Raw genomic sequence first — 21012 nt, 5'->3', positions numbered from 1 at the left:
TGCACAAACCCATGAAATGTGCAAAACCAAAGTTAAACCATAATTTAAACTGTGGACTCCGGGTAATTGTGACATGATCATGCAGCTAATTGTAATAAATATACCACTGTGGCTGGGGATGTCACTAACAGCAGAGGTTATGAACATGTGGGTCCAGGGGATATTTAAAAAATGTCTGTACCTTCCTCTTAATTTTGCTGTCAACCCAAAACTGTTCATAAAAAAGAAAAATTAGGCCTTTTATTTTTTCTTAATTTTTATTTTTTTATTTCTTTTCAGTGTTCCAGAATTCATTGTTTATGCACCACACCCATTCTCCATGCAATATGTGCCCCTCCTTAATACCCACTACCAGGCTCACCCAACCTCCCACCCCCCACACCTCTGGAACCCTCAGTTTGTTTCTCAGAGTCCACAGTCTCTCATGGTTTGACTCCCCCTCCAAATTCCCCCAACTCACTTCTTTCCATCTCCCCATGTCCTCCATGTAATTCCTTATGCTCCACAAATAAGCGAAATCATATGATAATTGACTCTCTCTGCTTGACTTATTTCACTCAGCATAATCTGTTCCAATCCTGTCCATGTTGATTCAAAAGTTGGGTATTCATCCTTTCTGATGGAGGCATAATACTCCATAGTATATATGGACCATATCTTCTTTATCCATTCATCCATTGAAGGGCATCTTGTTTCTTGCCACAGTTTGTTGACTGTGGCCATTGCTGCTATGAACACGGGGGTACAGACAGCCCTTCTTGTCACTCCATCTGTATCTTTGGGGCAAATACCCACTAGTGCAATTGCAGGGCCATAGGGAAGCTCTATCTTTAATTTCTTAAGGAATCTCCAAACTGTTTCCCAAAGTGGCTGCACCAAGTTGCATTCCCACCAACAGTGTAAGAGGGTTCCCCTTTCTCCACAACCTCTCCAACCCTGTTGTTTACTGTCTTGGTGATTTTGGTCATTCTAACTGGTGTAAGGTGGTATCTCAATGTGGTTTTGATTTGAATCTCCCTGATGGCTCATGATGATGAACATTTTTTCATGTGTCTGTTAGCCATTTGTATATCTTCTTTGGAGAAGTGTCTGTTTATGTCTTCTGTCCACTTTTTGACCTGTTTATCTGTTTTGTGTGTGTTGAGTTTGAAGAGTTCTTTGTAGATCTTGGATATGAGCCCTTTGTCTGTAGTGTCATTTGCGAATATCTTCTCCCATTCTGTGGGCTGCCTCTTTGTTTTGTTGACTGTTTCCTTTGCTGTGCAGAAGCTTTTGATCTTGAAGTCCCAAAAATTCATTTTCGCTTTTGTTTCCTTTGCCTTTGGAGACATATCTTGAATTTGCTGTGGCTAATGTCAAGGAGGTTACTGCCTATGTTCTCCTCTAGGATTCTGATGGATTCCTGCCTCACATTGAGGTCTTTTACCCATTTTGAGTTTATCTTTGTGTACAGTGTAAGAGAATGGTTGAGTTTCATTCTTCTACACATAGCGGTCGGATTTTCCCAGCACCAATTACTGAAAAGACTGTCTTTTTTCCACTGGATATTTTTTCCTGTTTTGTCAAAGATTATTTGACCATAGAGTTGAGGGTCCATATCTGGGCTCTCTACTCTGTTCCACTGGTCTATGTGTCTGTTTTTATGCCAGTACCATGCTGTCTTGGTGATCACAGCTTTGTAGTAAAGCTTGAAATCAGGCAACGTGAGGCCCTCAGATTTGTTTTTCTTTTTCAATATTTCCTTAGCAATTTGGGGTCTTTTCTGATTCCATACAAATTTTAGGATTGTTTGCTCCAGCTCTTTGAAAAATGCCTAGAATTTTGATCAGAATGGCATTGAAAGTATAGATTGCTCTAGGCAGTATAGACATTTTAACAATGTTTATTCTTCTGATCCATGAGCATGGAATGGTCTTCCATCTTTTTGTGTCTTCTTCAATTTCTTTCATGGGGGTTCTATAGTTCCTTGAGTACAGATCCTTTACCACTTTGGTTAAGTTTATTTCCAGATATCTTATGGTTCTTGGTGCTATAGTAAATGGAATCGATTCTCTCATTACCCTCTCTATATTTTCGATGTTAGTGTATAAGAAAGCAACTGATTGCTGTGCATTGATTTTGTATCCTACCACATTACTGAATTCCTGTATGAGTTTTAGTAGTTTGGGGGTGGAGTCTTTTGGGTTTTCCACATAAAGCATCATGTCATCTGCAAAGACAGAGAGTTTGACTTCTTCATTGTCAATCTGAATACCTTTTATTTCTCTTTGTTGTCTGATTGCTGTTGCTAGGACTTCTAATACTATGTTGAACAAGAGTGGTGAGAGTGGGCATCTTTGTCGTGTTCCTGATCTCAGAGGGAAGGCTGTGAGCTTTTCCCCATTGAGGATGATATTTGCTGTGGGTTTTTCATAGAGAGGTTTTATGAAGTTGAGGAATGTTCCCTCTATCCCTATAATTTGAAGCCTTTTAATCAGGAACAGATGCCATATCTTGTCAAATGCTTTTTCTGCATCAATTGCAAGGATCATGTGGTTCTTCTCTCTTCTCTTCTTGTTCTATCACATTGATTTGCAAATGTTGAACCACCCTTGTATCCCATGGATAAATCCCACCTGGTCATGGTGGATAATCTTTTTAATGTACTGTTGGATCCTATTAGCAAGGATCTTGTTGAGCATCTTAGCATCCATATTCATCAGGGATATTAGCCTGAAATTCTCCCCTTTGGTGGGATTTTTGCCTGGGATCAGAGTAATGCTGGCTTCATAATAAGAGTCTGGAAATTTTCCTTCTCCTTCAATTTTTTGAGACAGCTTCAGGAGAATAGGTATTATTTCTTCTTTGAAAGTTTGGTAGAATTCCCCAGGGAATCCGTCAGGTCCTGGGCTTTTGTTTTTTGGGAGGTAAAAAATAGGTCCTTTAAAAAACGGAGAGATGAAGACTTTCCTAGCAAAAACTGAGGTAATCTTACTACTATATCTGCATTACAAGAAATATGAATAGGAGTTCTTCAAGTTGAAAGAAAAGGGCACTAAGCAGTGACATAAGCATATAAGAATGAAAACTGCTAGTAAAGGTAAATATATAGAAAATGCTGAATACTAAATTAATATGATGATAGTGTGTAAATCACTTTAATTCAGGTATAAAAGTTAAGACAAAAATATTAAAAATAAACATAACTAAAATGTTAGAAGATACACAATATGAAATGATATAAGTTGTGACATCAAAAACACAAAATGAATGTGAGGGAGAGTAATAAAATTGCAAATTTTTGTACGTGGTTGAAGTTTTTATCAGCTTTTAATACACTATTATAGCCATACAACATTTCACATAAGCACCATGGTAACCAAAATGAAAATACCAATATAACTTACACAAAAGAAAAAGGCCAAAATATCAAAACATACTTAAAAAATTTTCAATTAAACACAATAGAAGAGAGCAAGAGAAGAAAAGACAGACAAAACAACTACAAAACAAATACCAGACAATTAACAAGTGATAATAGTAAATAACCTCCTTATCAATAATAACTTTAAATGCAAATGGATTAAACAATACAATCAAAAGACATAGTAAGAGTGTTGAATGGAAAAAAAGGCAGTATCCAACTATAAGCAGTCTGAAAGAAACTCACTTCAGATTTAAGGGCACATATAGGCTGCAAGGGAAGGCATAAAAAAAAAAGATATTCCAAGCAAATGACAACCAAAAGGGAGCAGAAGTGGTTATACTGGTATCAGATAAAATAGACATTATGTCAAAACTGTCACAAGAATCAAATAAGGACATTTTATAATGTTCAAAGTGTCAATGCACAGTAAAATCACCTCCCACCACTTAGGATGGCTATTATCATACAAATAACTACAAGTGTTAGTGAGGATGCAGAGAAAGTGGAATTATTGCACACTGTTAGTGGAAATACAACATGGTGCAGTTGCTAATGAAAACAGTAGAGAGACTCCTCTAAAAACCAAAAATAAAACTACCTTGTGATCTTGAGATGTCACTTCTGGGTAGTTACCAAAAGGATTGGAATGAGGACCTCAAGGAGATATTAGATCTCCTATGTTCACTGCCCCACTCACTAACCATAATACCCAAAATGTGGGAACAACTTAACCAGACATCAGCAGATGAGTAGATTAAAAAAAAAAAAATGCAGCGCACATTCAATGGAATACTCTTCAGTCTTAAAAAGAAGCAAATTCTGTAACATGTGATAACATGGACGAACCCTGAGGACATCAAGCTAAGAGATTTTAGTCTCAGAAGTCAGTCACAGAAAGACAAATACTGTATGATTTCATTTATAAGAGACATCTAAAATAGATTCATACCATCAGAGAGTGGAATGGTGGTTGCCATCAGTTGGAGAGAGGGAGAAATGAGGAGTACTAACTAATAGACATAACATTTCAGTCAAGCAAGATGAGTAAGCTCTAGGGTCTTCTGTAAAACACCATACTATAATTAACAAAAATATATACTTAAAAATTTTTTATGGTAGAGCTCACATTTAAGTATTTTTACCACAAGAAAATGAAATACAAATTAAAAATAAGAAAAAAGAATACTGAAAACTTCACAACGATGATGGATGACATATAAACATTTAGATTCCAGAAGCTAAGCAAACTGCAAAAAGAATGGGCCCAAAGTAACCCACAATAAATCAGTTATCATAATTAAAATAAAATCAATAAAAATATCTTCTGAGTAACCAGAAAGCAATGTCACCTAACCTATAGGGGAACACCAACTTGAATGACAACAGATCTCACATCCGAAGAAATAAAGACTAAGAAGATATACCACAGCAATTTTCAACTGCTAAAAGTACAAACATGAACTCTATATCTGGCAAATTCACCTTTTAAGAATGGAGAAAGAGAAAAGAGACTTTCTCAAAAAAAAAAAAAAAAAAAAAAGGAAAACGAGATTTTATCACCAGCACACATACCACTAAAGAATGTCAAAAAGAAACTCCAAAAAACAAAGGTAGTAATATCACATGAAGGTCTGGAGCATCATAAGGAATTGGGAAAAACAGAATGGATTAAAGTAGTGGTAAATATAACAGGCAATCTTTTACTTCATGAGTTCCCTAAATCACATTTGGTGGTTGACACAAAAATCATACAATATCATATGATACTTAATATATGTAAAGGAATTTTTAATCAATTGTATTTTAAAAGTGCAAAGGACAATGAAGACATACAAATGGCTATCAGACACATGAAAAAATGTTCATCATCACTAGCCATCAGGGAGATTCAAATGAAAACCACATTGAGATACCACCTTACACCACTTAGAATGGCCAAAATTAGCAAGACGGAAACAACATGTGTTGGAAAGGATGTGGAGAAAGGGGAACCCTCTTACACTGTTGGTGGGAATGCAAGTTGGTGCAGCCTCTTTGGAGAACAATGTGGAGATTCCTCAAGAAATTAAAAATAGAGCTTCCCTAGGACCCTGCCATTGCACTACTGGGTATTTACCCCAAAGATACAGATGTAGTGAAAAGAAGGGCCATCTGTACCCCAATGTTCATAGCAGCAATGGCCACGATCACCAAACTGTGGAAAGAACCAAGATGCCCTTCAATGGACGAATGGATAAGGAAGATGTGGTCCATATACACTATGGAGTATTATGCCTCCATCAGAAAGGATGAATACCCAACTTTTGTAGCAACATGGACGGGACTGGAAGAGATTATGCTGAGTGAAATAAGTCAAGCAGGGAGAGTCAATTATCATATGGTTTCACTTATTTGTGGAGCATAACAAATAGCATGGAGGACAAGGGGAGATGGAGAGGAGAAGGGAGTTGAGGGAAATTGGAAGGGGAGGTGAACCATGAGAGACTATGGACTCTGAAAAACAATCTGAGGGTTTTGAAGGGGCGGGGTATGGGAGGTTGGGGGAACTAGGTGGTGGGCATTAGTGAGGGCACAGATTGCATGGAGCACCGGGTGTGATGCGGAAACAATGAATACTGTTACGCTGAAAAGAAATAAAAAATTAAAAAAAAATAAAAAATAAAAAAATAAAAGTGCAAAGGATAAAGGAACCCAAACAGAAGTTATGGTTTCAATATTTTACTTAAGTAGTAAAAAGTACTACACAATAGTAAGCTTTATTATAAGTTTTATATGTATATTGTAATACCTACAGCAAACACTAAGGAAACTATAATAAGGAAAATACTTTAAAACACCATAAATAAATCATGATGCAATCCTAAAAAAAAGTCCAAATACCCAGAAGAAGGCAAGAAGAGATGAACAAAGGAATGAGAAATATAGAAAAAAAAAAAAAAACCAAGCCATTAGGGTTATGGCAAACAAAAATCCTAATATATCAATAATTACTTTAAATACTGTGAGTCAGGGTAAATGGGAGAAAAAGAAACATACTATGGCTCAACTAAATACTCTTTTAAGAAACTCATCTCAAACATAACATAGGTAGACTGAAATTGAAAGAATGGACAAATATACATCATGTGAGTATTCATAAAAATAAAGCAAAGCAGCTTTATTAATTTCACACAAAGTGGACTTACTGGTAAAAAAAAATCTACTTGGGACAAAGAGAATCATTACTTAATCATAAAAGCATCAATCTATCCAGAAGACACTGCAATTCTAAATGTATTAGGCATCAAAAAACAGAGCTTCAAAATACATGAAGCAAACATTGATAAAACTGAAAGACAAAAAAAAAAACCACAATAATAAATAATGAATTCAATATGTATCATTCAGCTATCGATAATATTAGGCAGAAAATCAGTAAAAATACAGAATTGAACAATAACATCAATCAATATGATCTATATAACATTTATGGACGATTCCAAACCAAGAGCAGAATACACATATTTTCCAAGTATCCAAGAGCATTTATTGACACATATAATATACTGGATCATAAAGCAAACCTTCACAAATTTAAAAGAACTGAAATATAGGATATATTTTCTAACCATAAAGGAATCAAATAAGAAATCACCAGATAAGGACAACAGGAAAAATCTCCAAACATTTGGAAACTGAACAACACACTTCTTACAACTCCATAGGTCAAACAAGAAGCCTCAAAGGAAATTTTAAAAATATATATAACTGTATCATAATGAAAATAAAACATACTATTATAAGCTGAAGTTGAGCAGTGCTGAACAGGAAATTTTTGTACTAAAATGCTTACGACAGAAAAGAAGAAAGGTCACAAATTGATAATACATTTTGCCCTCAACAAACTAGAAAAAAGAAACTCAAAGGTATAAGGGACACAATAATAAATGTAAGAGCTAAATTTTATGACATTGAAAATAAGACAACAATATGGAAAAAGCAAGAAAAATCTAGTTCTTCAATAAGTTCAGTAAGCTGGAAAATCTCCAGCAGGACTGACAAAGAAGAGAAAAGAGAGCCATCATTGATGTCAGAAATAAAACAGTCCTGTAATCATTAAAAGGATAATAAGGGCAATGACACAATTATACCCCTAAATTCCACACCTGAGATAGAATGGAGCAATTCCTTAAAAAAATACAAACCACCAAAATAATACATGTGAAACAGATAAACAAGATATTCCTATAACAATTAAATAAACTGAGTCAGTAATTAAAAATCTCTCTCTCTCTCTCTCTCTCTCTCACACACGTGCACGCACACACACATACACACACAGACCCAGGCCTAGTAAAGAACTTTACCAAACAGCTTAAAAATTAGCATGTTCTTTATACAACATCTTCCAGAAAATAAACAGGAAATAACACCTCCAGATTTATTTTATGAGGCCAGTATTACTCTACTAGCAAAATTAGACAAAGTCAGTACAAAAAAAGAAAACCAGACCAATATTTCTCATGAAATTTGACAAAAAAAAAATCCTCAAGAATATTTTAGCAAATCAAACCCAGTCTGGATAAAAAGAATTATCCGCAGGACCAAGTTGTACCTTTTCTAGATATGCAGCACTATTTTAATATCTGAAAATCAATCAGTGTAATCTGTCATATCAAGAGGCTAAAAAAGAAAAGTCATATAATCATATCAACTGATACAGAAAAGTCACTGATACAATTGAACACATACCCCTTGATGGGGGGTTTTCTAGATTAGCAATCTAGAAATAGAAAATTTCCTCCAATTTGTAAGTAATATATTTAGAAAAAACAAACCTACAAGCTAACATTATCCTCAATGAAGGAAGAATAAATATTTTATCTTTATGTTTGTATCTATGAAGTCATTTAGTCTGAAATTTATATGAACAAGCAAAATACCTATGATAGTCTAAAATCTTGAGAAATAAAGTAGGAGGAATCACTGCAGTCCATATAAATGCTTAATTTACAAGTAAAGTATGGAAGACAGCATGATAGTTGCAGAAGTACAGACACATAGAAGAACTGAACAGAATAAGAACCCAGAAATATATTCACAAAAATATGCCCCACTAACTTTTTGACAAAGATGCAAGAACAATTCAGTGAAGAACAGCCTTTTCTATCAATAATGTTGAAACAAATAAATGCACATCCTCAGTCAAAAATATAAACCCTGATCCAAATCTCATACCGTACACAAAATTATCTCAAAGTGGACATAAAATTAAATGTAAATAAAACTGTAAAACTTTTAGGGAAAAAAAATGTAGAATCTTCAGGAATTAGGAATAAATGGAGTTCTTAAGTTTGGTACCAAACCTCCATTCATAAAAGAAAAAGTTGATAAATTAACTCTCATCAAAATTAAAAATTTATAATCAATGAGTGACCTTATGAAAAAGATGAAAAGACAAATTACAGACTAGGAATAAATGTTGACAAAACACATATCTGGCAAAGGACTTGTATTTGGAATATATAAACTGCTTAAAAATCACAATAAAAAAACAACCAATCAGGGACACCTCGTGGCTCAGTTGGTTAAGCATCTGCTTCGGCTCTGGTCATGATCACAGGGTCTTGGGTTCAAGCCCCACATCGGGCTCCCTGCTTAGCCGGAACCCTGCATCTCCCTCTCTCACTCCCCCTGCTTGTGTTCCCTCTCTCACTGTGTCTCTCTCTGTCTAATAAATCAATAAAATCTTAAAACAAACAAACAAACAACCAATCAAATTAGAAAATAGGTAAAGGACATTAATAGATATTTCATGTCATGAAAATATATTCAACATCACTGGGCACTAGGGAAATGCAAATTAAAAATTACAGGAGATATTACTACACATCTATCAAAATGACTAAAATTTTAAAAGATTTTGAATACTGATCAAATAGTGGCAAACATTCAGACCCTCTATCTTTTCTACATTGCCAGTGGAAATGTAAAATGGTACAGACACACTGGAAAATAGTTGAAAATTTCTTTTAAAAAGATAAATATATACTTTCCATATGACCTAGCAATCATATTCCTGGGCATAAAGTGTGAGAACATGTAGACCTGATGTTTTTTTGTTGGGAATGTGATTGTTTAGAAATTTAATTTCTTTTATTTAAATGCATATTTTTAATTTAAATTTATTTAATTTTTTCCCAGTTTTCTCTCCCTTTTCCTATTGTTCTCTGCACTATTTCTTATGCTCTACCTGTGAGTGAAGCCATATGATAATTGTAATTTCCACCACTTCCTCCACTGCTGAGGTCTTATGACATCTCAATTAAAATGACTCTGTATTTAGGGTCTTATTCTTAGCTCCTTAACCCACTTTCTTTTCCTCTCAGACCCCTGTTAATACTTTAAACAACATTTTTGGATAAGAGATTCTGGAGTTCCAAATTTGAAAAGTAGTTATTCTATTCAATCTGCCTTCATAGTAATTGCCACTTTACATTTGGGCTTCTGATCTGTTTGCCCAATAATTCCGTGGGGCGGAAGGCATTCTTCTTCTTCCTGCCAATTGCACCTTAATGATACAAAAAACGTAAATCTACAGAGCATAAAAGAAAACTTACCTTTATAAATGAAGAATGTGGATACAATGTTCCTGATTTGTTGTATGCATACACCAGGAAATGAGGGTCTAAAAATGACCTAATCCAACCAAAGTAATAACACTTCATTGTAATAGTAACATTAACAGAAACAGAATCATGAAATTAAAATTCACTTTCAATATTACACATTCAAATATCCAAAAATTAAATGGACTCCTCTTTCCATTAGCTCATTGCCTTCTGATAGCATATTTTATATAAGAAAAAATACTAAGCAATATAATCTATAGCAGTAGGGACACCATAATGACATAGATTTATGTATACTAGAAACCAGGACTTGCAGATTCACATGGCAAAGTCTTCTTTTAGATTCAACAATCAATAAATCTCATAGCATAAATATTTGCTAATTTATTAGTATTTTCTAAGAAGTAGCCACAGATTGATAAGAAACAAAAAATACATACACTTTTTCCATTATTTTTATGAAATTATACTGTGGTGAAAACAACCCCCAAATTCTCAATGCTTCGAAACAACAATGAATGTTCTTCACAAGTTTATTGCAGGTTCAGCTCCACAAAAACTTCATTCTGGAACCTGGAAAAAGACATACCTCCTACCCCATGGAACCTATCTTTCTTGTATCAAAAGGAGAAAAGAAATTGTAGAAGCATACGATAGTTCTTAAAGCCTTTGTTTAGAAGCAGAAGACTAGTGTTTTGCTCAGATTTCATAAGCTGCATGAATTCTACAGACAAGCCTCATCTAAATGGTACCAAAGTGTAATCTTCCCACAGAGAATATAGTGATTGTTATGGAACAATCTGACCACGGTATTTACTGCTCGGAGACCACAGTAATTATTGCCGGGAGACTACGGTTTCCCAAGGACTCCAACACCAAGGGGGAGTTCAAGGCCAGAATCAAAGAGGGACCAGAGCATTCATGGAGTGTGTACATTCCAATCCTGCTTCATCTTCTCTCATTCCTGACAGCTCTTCCTTTCCTCAAGTCAAATAAGAAAAGTAGAGAGCTTCCCAGACAAAACAGAACATATTTATCAGCTCATATTCCACATATATTCAAGGGCAATGCCAAATGGCCTGTGTTGCTTTAGGTGCAAGTACCTGGAACACAGATTCTGGCCCAAGGGCAGAGCCACGTTTTAGTAACTAAGCAAGACAATGGAGGTGGTGGAAATGGGAATCCAGAAGCATCTGCCAGGAAAATTCAACAGGTTTTTGACGAGCATAATTTAAAGGATAAAACTTTAGTTTTGCAAGTTCATTCACCCTGGGTCCCTTTTTCTTTTACACAAAACAACAAAAAGTCTGCCTTAATCAGTGAATTAATAGAAATACACAGGTCCACTCAATGGAAAAAAAAAAAAAAAAATGTAAGGAAAATGAACAAAAGCGTAGAAGGAAAAACTTAAAAGCAAGTTCCTAATGAAACTGAACCAAGAATTTGGTTAAAGAAAATAATCACTATTTCAAGGAAAGTTAATAAGTTAAAAAGTTGATAAACTTTCAGAGAAGATTGTTTCAAGGAAAAAGATACCCTGAAACCAAATGATGAATCTGAAACTAAAATAAATAATTCAGTAACTGTGTTAAAGAGAATTTGTTTGCAGAGAACAGAATTAGAGTCCTAACCAAAAAAAAGGACACATTTTGCTAGTAAAAAAACACGGTCAAAATAAAGATTTGAAAATAGTTGGAGGAAAATCTATACTATAGAGGGAAGGTCCATAAGACTCAGGATGAAATCATAGATTTCTGTAAAACTTTTAAAAATGTGAGTGATTTAAAACCAAAATGAAAAATTAAGGGATTTATGCAATTGTGAGAAGAAAAGGGACATTTTTAGGTACGCACAGATTCAGAAAACATGCCATCTGAAGAAAATGATCTGAAAATAATCTAAACAATACCTACATCAACATAAAATCGCAATAAAAGGAAAAAATACAAAGGAAGCAGTAAAAAAAACTTGGAAAATACAATACAGTTGTTAAATAAGTAAAGTGAAAGCATAAGATTTACATCTTAAATGTAAAAAGAATTTTAAAAATACTATAGGAATATTATACAAATTCAGGATGTGATAGACACAGTGAGGAATCAAGTATTAGTATAATGGTTATATAAATATTTCATTTTTATAGCAATAAATCCCACAAACAAAGGAAGAAGACAATCAATAGGTTAGATAGCATGTTTGCAACATATAGAAGAGATAAAGAATTAATATCTACAATGAACAAAAATTCCCACAAACTGGTCATGGGGAAAAAAAGAAAGAAAAGCAGAAATGGTAAGCCATAGATTGAAAATAAATGACCCAAAACAAATGAATAAAAAGGAAAACTGAAAAGGAAAACCAGAAGCTTCACAGAAGCAATTCAATTAGAATAGTCAGTAAACACTTGAAAAGATACTATATATTATTAATAATCAGGGAAGTACATATTAAAATAACAATAAAATAGCATTTCTTATGCATTAACAAAAATAAGTGAGTGCAGATACTGTTTTAATTGAGAATGTAGAGAACAGAAATGTTTTTGAATTATTGGTCTGAGTGAAAACTGGGATAAACCCTCTGAAGTAAAAATTAGTAGAATATAGCACTCTTGAGAATTGTATCACTGATAATCCATCAATTTCACTGGTGCCGAGAACATGATGCCCGAAGACATCTATAATATGGCTTTTCTTACTATAAATATATAGGAGAATAAATAATAAATGAGATACAAACTATATGAGACTCTTAATCTCACAAAACAAAAGGAGGGTTGCAGAAGGAGGGGGGTAGGGAGAGGGTCGTTGGGTTATGAACATTGGGGAGGGTATGTGCTATGGTAAGTGCTGGGATGTGTGTAAGTCTGACAATTCACAGACCTGTGCCGCTGGGGCTAATAATACATTATATGTTAATTTAAATAAATGAATAAATAAATAAAATATTTTTAAAAACAATAAATGAGATATATATTAGATAGCTACATATGTATTTACAATCAATGAACTCATTCTGCACAAATTGGTATGAAAGACTCTCAGATAAAAATGTTATGTGGGGTGTCTGGGTGACTCAATCGGTTAAGCATCCAACTCTTGGTTTTTGCCTAAGGTCATTGTAAGGGCTTACTCAGTCAGAGGGAGCCATTTTGTTGCAGTAAACTTAGATTGACCCTGCCCCTCCCAGAGGAACTTACTTGCAAAGCCTAGATACAAAGGCAGGTCAGGCCAGGTGAAGACATCCAATCAGTGGGGCACACATATATCTACTAGGGTAAATTGAAATTCAATTGGCCACCCGTGTGTTACCTAGCAGTTTTTTCTGTGTGTGGCAGACTTAGCACGACTGTGCAGTTTTCTCTGTGTCTTGCAATCTCATTGGCCACCTGTGTATAGCCCGGCTAAACTACCTCTATAAAAGTTAGTCTGTGAGGCTGGGAGGGGTCGCCTCTTTGCAAGAGACGGCCCTGACCGGTCAGTATGATTCTTGATGCTTGGTACGAAATAAAGCTTTGCTTGACCTTCACTTTGTATCAGTCTCGCTCCTTTGATTACGGACCCTAACAGTCATGATCTCAGGGTCATGAGCTTGAGCCCCACTAGGGCTCAGCATTGGGCATGGAGCCTGCTTAAGATTCTTTCTCTCCCTTTCCCTCTGCCTCTCACCCCCATCAACTTCCCACAGTTTCCCTCTCTCTCGCTCTCTCTTTCTCTCTTCCTCTGGCTTGGAAAAAAAAAAAAAAGTTATACAAACTGCAAACTGTTGCACAACAAGCACAACTACAAAACCAGAACCACATAGTAAGTACTGTCATGAGTAAGTAGCCATAGTAATTCTGCTAATGGTGGCCAGGACTGCCCAATGGTTTGAGATTCAGATGAATGTTGGCTGATCTAGGGAATGATGAGGCCAATATAAAAAATATTAAACTAAAAAAACTATGGCTTTTGTGTAATAATGATGTGTAGGATCATCAGTTATAACATATCACTCTGGTGGGGTGCATTGATAATGGGAGAGATTGCACATGTGTGGAGGCAGGGGCCATACAGAAACTTCCTGTACCTTCCACTCAATTTTGCTGTGAACCTAAAACTAATCTAAAAAATAAATATTAATTTGGAAGCAGGAAACAGGAAAAGGCAAATAGCCAGTAATTATTTGGGGAAGTTTTTTAGAGAAATATAAATTGACACAAAGATGTGGTATAATATTTTAGTACATCTTGAATGCTTTTGAAAATCTAAACTGCTACTGTCTCTTCAGAAACTGGCAATATCTCTCAAAAATCCTAATGCAAAATGTGACTAATAAGGAAGGTTGTTGTGAAAATTAAATCAGTTACTACATACAAATTGCTTGGAAATATGCCTGGCAATTGGTATGTGATCTATGAATGTCTGTTACTTTTGTTGTTTGGGTTGTTATTATTATTATCTCTATTATTACTATTATTTATACTTTTTGATTCAGAAACTCATTGCTTGGTATTAAGCCTACAAAACAAAATATCTATTGCATAAGAATATACATATAAGGATGTTTATTGCAGGACTCTATAGTGACAATCCTTGGAAATAACTTTTATTACCTTATTATTACGTGCCATACTACAGACTGTTACCTGTTAAAGAATGAGTTAAGATATATACATAGAGGAAGAAAATGAATACCATTATTAAACAAGACCTCCCAATAGCAAAACAGTATTTCCATTTCTCTAAAAACAAAACTTTTTGGTAGGTTTCTACAAATTTAAAGGAAAGGTGAAATTGGTAAAATGGTGGAAAGATAGATACAAGGTTATTAATAATGGTTTCCTCACAGAGTGAAAATTTAAGATATTAAAAAAATGTTATATAATATCAAGTAAATTGTTTAAAATATAAATGTATAAAATGACATGAGGAACAAAATTAAACATGGAAAAATAAAATTATTGTCTTGATCATTACAGTTGTGGCTATATTTTAAAGAGTTACAGAGACTAATTTTCACTTATCTGGCATACATTAATTTTGCATCATGAAATTAAAATTTGATTCGATTTAAAAATCTCAAGATGAAGACTTGGAATTCTAGTCTGACTTTAATCACAAAGATGTAACACATTAAATATAATAGTCATGCTCTTATTTAGGCTCAACTTAGGGTAGTGAATAAAATTTCAGAAACTAAAACAACAGTATGAAAAGAAGAATGTCCACTTACTGCTTTTCAAGATGGAGAGTGTATATTTTCTGATCAATTTTGATGGCATAAGTGACCTACAGCAAAGTATTCAAGAAGAATGTAATTATTAGAAATTCTGAATTCTTGGACGTCTGGGTGGCTCAGTTGGTTAAGCAGCTGCCTTCGGCTCAGGTCATGATCCCAGCATCGTGGGATCGAGTCCCACATCGGGCTCCTTGCTTGGCGGGGAGCCTGCTTCTCCCTCTGCCTCTGCCTGCCATTCTGTCTGCCTGTGCTCACTCTCTCTCCCTCTCTCTCTCTGACAAATAAATAAATAAAATCTTTAAAAAAAAAAAAAGAAATTCTGAATTCTTAAAAATCAAAAGCCATAACTTCTTAAAATGTATTTATTTTTTTTTTGAGACACAGATTATATCACACGTCTCAGAATTATATATATATATATATATATATATATATATATATATATATATAATATAGACATGATTGTAATCTTCCTTCAATTTTGGAATGTATGACAGAATTGATCATAATTAAATTTAAATAAAAATCAAAGAATCTCAATTTATTTCAAAACTAAGAACATTAGCCATAAAATTTCAATTTAAAATGGTTACATTTAAAAATGTTGAGTAATATTTGAAAGAACTTGAATTTTATTATCTTTTTTCTACTTTGCAATTTCTACCCCAAGTAAATTTAAAAATTAAAGATACAACACAGGTTCCCTTTTAAGATTAAAGAAAGTATCCCTAACTGTAAGAACACTCTTCATCTCCCAGTCCTCTTTAGGAATTGCCTCAGCTACAGAGGGTCACCTCACAACGAGTCACAACGGCCCACATTTAACGAGAACCCCCTCATCCCAACTCAAGATATTGAAGGGCCATGCTAGCTTCACATTTCTTTGAGAGTCAGTTGAGTCTCCATCTCCCCCTTCCCTCTTCCTCCCCTCCCCTTCCACAGAGGTTCATCACAAGAGCATAACCTAATAAACAGTCTTCACATGAATCTTCTCAAAGATTGCATCCTAAAGAACCCAATCTGTGACATCATCATAAAACATACACATTCTTCATGGCATAGCACATGGTCAATGTGGGTAAATTTTCCACATTTGCAAAGAATGTGGATTTTGTCATTGCATACTGTTTTCTGCAGAAGTCATTTTAAACGTCTCATGTTCAGTCTTCTGCAAGCTTACAGCTATTGAAAAAAGTGTATTGGGCCATATGAGTGGCATAGTTAGTTAAGAGTCTGGGTCTTAATGTTGGCTCAGGTCATGATCTAAGGGTCATGATCTGAGTTGTGAAATGGAGCCTCACATCTGGCTCCCCGCTCAGTGCAGTCTGCTTAACTCTCTCTCCCTTTTTTCCTTCCCCTTCTATAAAATAAATAAATAAATCTTTTACAAAAATGTGTCAACTTCTCCCCAAATTATTGTGATATTATTTCTTTCTCCTCTTAATCTACAGTTTTCTTCATTACATATTTTGAATCTTGGTTGTTGGGTGCAAACAAGAGTAAAATTAGCAAAATTGCAAACAATTATAAAGTATGCCTCAATGTCATCTTCAGAATATGACTCAACTTTGGGGTTGTAATTTCTTCAATTTCATCCATTATCACTTAATATGCGTTATGACTGAGGATTTCTTCTTCAATCCATGAATAATGTAGAAGTATATTTTTATATTCCCATACACATTTTTAAAACTTTTTAAGATTTAAATTAATTGAGAGGCGCCTGGGTGGCTCAATGGGTTAAGCCTTTGCCTTCAGCTCAGGTCATGATCCCAGGGTCCTGGGATCGAGCCCCACATCAGACTCTCTGCTCAGTAGGGAGCCTGCTTCCTCCTCTCTCTCTGCCTGCTGCTCTGCCTATTGTGATCTCTCTCTCTATCAAATAAATAAATAAAACCTTAAAAAAAAGATTTAATTGAATTGTTATAGATACCATATTGTCAATATTTGATTTTTAATGTTTTTCCTTTTGTCAGTTTTGTTGAATAATCTGCTTATTCCCAAGAAGAATGTGTATTGTAACTATAGAAATAAAGGTAAATTATAGCTGGATTAGAAAAACACTATCTTTACTTCGGGGTTGTCTAGAAGTTTAGATGTTTCTGACTCCCAGCTAAGACAAAGGCAGTGAGATTTGTAAGGTACTTTTTAGGGTTCAAAAATTCTCTTGGCCAAGGATAGCTTCTTTAGTGTTTCCCTACCTAGTTTGATGAGGCTGGCTTGGCTACTGAGAGAGTCACTGGAAGCTTTTTAAGGAGTTCTCCAAAAGCCAAAATCCACCCCTCCCCAACTAAGTCTTGTTACTTCAAGCAAAGACTTGGCTTGTTCCAGAAACACAGAGTTTGGGTTCATACGGATGTTTCTTGAATTCCTGATATTTGCCTGAATTCTCTTTCTCTTGCTGCATCATATGCTTTGTCATTACAAAAAAGCCTCACGGTTATACCCTGTAGAGTCTAGTGAGTCCTAGTGAACAGCAGAGAGGAGAAAACAATATATTCACTGTGATGGGTTCACTTCTGTGTAAAACCATCAAATAAAATAACTTATTGCTCAAATTGTCTTTATCTTTCTGAATCCTTTTATGAATTTGTAAACCAACATTTTTGAAAGATATATGAAAGTGGATTTGAAAATTTGTCCCTCTAGTGCAATCAATTCTTATATATGCTGAGAGCATTTTTTTATATTGACTGCTCATTTATACCAATCGATAAAAGATATGAGAACCAGGAAATCCAAGGATATTGCTAGTCTGACTGCTGCAAAACTTATTTTTATCCATTTCCTCAAGAACATTTTTAAATATATCCAAATTTAGAATTTTTATATGTTCTTAGTGAACTGAATATTTATTAAGTAATGTTTATCCCTCATAATGGTGTATGGATGTGTGTTCTAAATGTTGATTTTTTTTCTCATGGATACTTGTGTTTGCTTTTGGTTAGCATTTTCCCAGTATATGTCATGCTCCTTTAAACAGTTTAAACTCTCTGGATATTTATTTTTGGTATAATGGCTTTTATGAATACATAATCGCTGGATTTTTTTGGTGCCATAAAGGCAAACAGACCACCCAGTCTATAAAACCTGCCCCCATGTCTAACAATTTTCCAGTTAGCAATTCAACACTCCTCTGAGATGTGGCCACTGAGGTTCCAATCCTTGGATTCCTATCAGATCCCTGTGTGTCTTTACATCAACACTTCTTTCTTTTTTTTTTCTTTCTTTTTTTTTTTTTTCTGATAGAGATCACACGTAGGCAAAGAGGCAGGCAGAGAGAGGGGGGAAGCGAAGCTTGATCCCAGGACCCTGGGATCATGACCTGAGCCGAAGGCAGAGGTTTTAACCCACTGAGCCACCCAGGCGCCCTAACACTTCTTTCTTGAAAACAAAGTGTCCTAACCAAAACTTCTAATTCCTATAAAAAGGGGCAAAATCAGTAAGAAATTAACAAGAAAGAAAAGATTCAAATAGGCAATATATATAAAGGCATGTTATCTTAAGACTTAGTAAAAAAAAAAAAAAAATGCCAGTTAAAAGTGAAGTATTCATTTTCATGCTCACATTAACAGAAATGAGAAGCCTGAATGAAGCTTGGCAAGCCCTCTAGAAAATAAGTGTCATAATTCTTTTCTTTGTTAGTGGGAGTCAACTTACACAACTTTAATGAAAGACATTTTGTGATATTTATCATTTTTCTTTAATGACCTGCCCATTGATCCTATGAAGATGACTATTCAAGAAGACTTATAAAACTACATGTTTGGGTGCCTGGGTGGCTCAGTGGGTTAAGTGTCTGCCTTCTGCTCAGTTCAGGTCCTCATCCCAAGGTCCTGGGATCCAGCCCTGGATCATCAATCTTTTTGCTCATCAGGGAGTCTGCTAATCCCCCTCCCTCTGCCCCTTCCTTTTACCCCTTCCTCCGCTCTTGCTCTCTCTCTCTCTCTCAAATAAATACAATCTTTAAAAACTACATTTTTAAATTTGACAAAGAATGATGTTATAGCTATATAATGAGATAATTGTGCACTTATAAAAAATGACAAAGCTGTATTTATGATCATAAAAGTAAATTCTAACTTTATAAATAAATTAAAAGCCAATTAGCACACTCATATGTTATTATTAAAAATATACGTGTAGGAGAGTGCATGTCTCTAAAATTTCATTCAGTTCAAATTCAGTTCAAATAGAAACCGAGGCAGACATTAACTTTCTTAACTCTTTGCGCTCTCTAGATTTAACTTTACAATGTACATGCTATACTTTTTAACCAGATTAAAAATACTACATTAACAGGGTTATATATGCCTATATATGCAAATAAAGGCATGAAGAAGTTATATACAGTCATTTTAAAAATCACGTTACAAGGTCAATATTAGTGTGACCTCATTAACACAGAATAAATATTTAAACGTACATACTTTCTAGGAAAAAAGTCCCGTAGATCTATATATCATTTCGTGTGATAGGAATGTGGGGTACTTTTTTCTCAGTCAGTTTTTAAAATGTTTCATAATATTCATTGGAAAATGAAAAGAAAAATCAAAACTCTTACTTTCATTGAGACAAAATGACTCTTTAACACAGTAACTGGAACAAAAAATTTCAAAGGGATCTGCATGAATTGATGTGGGTCATGTAGTCCAATAAAAATAAAGCACTCATTTTAAAAAAGTGATTTCCACAGGATGTCTGGGTGGCTCAGTTGGTTGAGCCCCCGACTCTTGATTTCGTCTCAGTCTTAATTTCCCTTCAAGAGTTGGAGCCTCCCCCCCATCAACTTCTTCCCTCAGTGGGGAGCCTGCTTCCAATTCTCTCTTTTCCTCTGCCTCTGCCTCTAACCCCACTCGCACACACACACTCTCTCTCTCTCTGTCTCATAAATAAATACAAATTTAAAAAGTAATTTCTTACTTACCTGCGTTTCTGAAACTTCACCATCACTGGTATTTGTCTCAATCTTCCGTGGCACTGTAATTTGTAGAAGCGATGGTTCAAGATCTACAGTAAGGAAAGCGTGTGTGAGCGCTGCCTGGTGCCTGGCAGCATCCTTCTTCCCGTGCCCCGTCACATCCCATCACTCTTTGAACTTCCAAGCACACCCCCAAACACGCACACAGGCACGCAAAGTCAGACTTTGTACATCAGCAGCAGGCCAGGATGCTGACTCTAAGCCGGCTCTGACAAGACACCGGGCTCTCCCCAGTCGGACCCGGGGTTCTGGAAGCAAAGTTCTGGGGCCCGCCAAAGCCCAGAGGCTCTGCGACAGGTGGCCCTTTATGGGGCAGGGTCCTTCACTCACGGTGGCCCTTGGAGGTCAGCCGGCCCAGGCCTGAGAGGATCAGCAGGAGAGACAGCATTGCGGGGCCTGCCGGCCTTGCCACGGTGATGGCGGTTGGCTGTGAAACCGCGGCCGCGGCTCGCGCGGCGCCCTGCGTTCGCGGCAGGTGGGGCTAGGGTCCGCAAGGTCTGAGGCGAGGCAGTGGGGGGGAGGGCGGGGCGCGTCTGCTTCGGCCACCCCCTCCCTCTCGGCGGACTTGCCCGCGCAGCCGCAGTCGCAGTCCAGGGCGCCCACCCACCGCACGATCCGCGGAGAGACGGTTCAGGGGATGCACCCGCCGGAATATCCTGCTTCCCTCGCGGGCTTGAGTTTTATTTTTCAAAACGCGGACATTGGAAACACATTCAGGGATGACGTGAGGGTCGAAAGTGCATCTTCTGCCCAGGGGCTATTTGCTGGTGAAGTCCTTGGCAATGTTAATAGTC

The 21012-nt window shown here is 35.8% G+C and overlaps 1 protein-coding gene across 1 annotated transcript in view; it reads right to left on the bottom strand.

Moving 5' to 3' along the window:
* LOC116855373 (A disintegrin and metallopeptidase domain 3-like) overlaps window positions 1-20657 on the bottom strand; it is a 113404-nt gene extending 92747 nt beyond the window's left edge. The window contains exons 1-4 of the mRNA XM_032838080.1: window positions 20549-20657; window positions 20165-20247; window positions 15232-15287; window positions 10006-10084 (exon numbers count right to left, since the gene is read on the bottom strand). Coding sequence (XP_032693971.1) covers window positions 10006-10084; window positions 15232-15287; window positions 20165-20247; window positions 20549-20606 — 276 coding nt within the window. The 5' untranslated portion in view covers window positions 20607-20657. The remainder of the gene's footprint in view (window positions 1-10005; window positions 10085-15231; window positions 15288-20164; window positions 20248-20548) is intronic.
* Between the last annotated feature and the right edge of the window lie 355 nt (window positions 20658-21012).

This window comes from Lontra canadensis, unplaced genomic scaffold (assembly GCF_010015895.1).
Source record: "Lontra canadensis isolate GAN:19392208 unplaced genomic scaffold, GSC_riverotter_1.0 scaffold101, whole genome shotgun sequence".
In the NCBI taxonomy this organism is placed as follows: Eukaryota; Metazoa; Chordata; class Mammalia; order Carnivora; family Mustelidae; genus Lontra; species Lontra canadensis.
The sequence above is the reverse complement of the archived record's forward strand: the minus strand, read 5'-3'. Positions and strand labels throughout refer to the sequence as shown.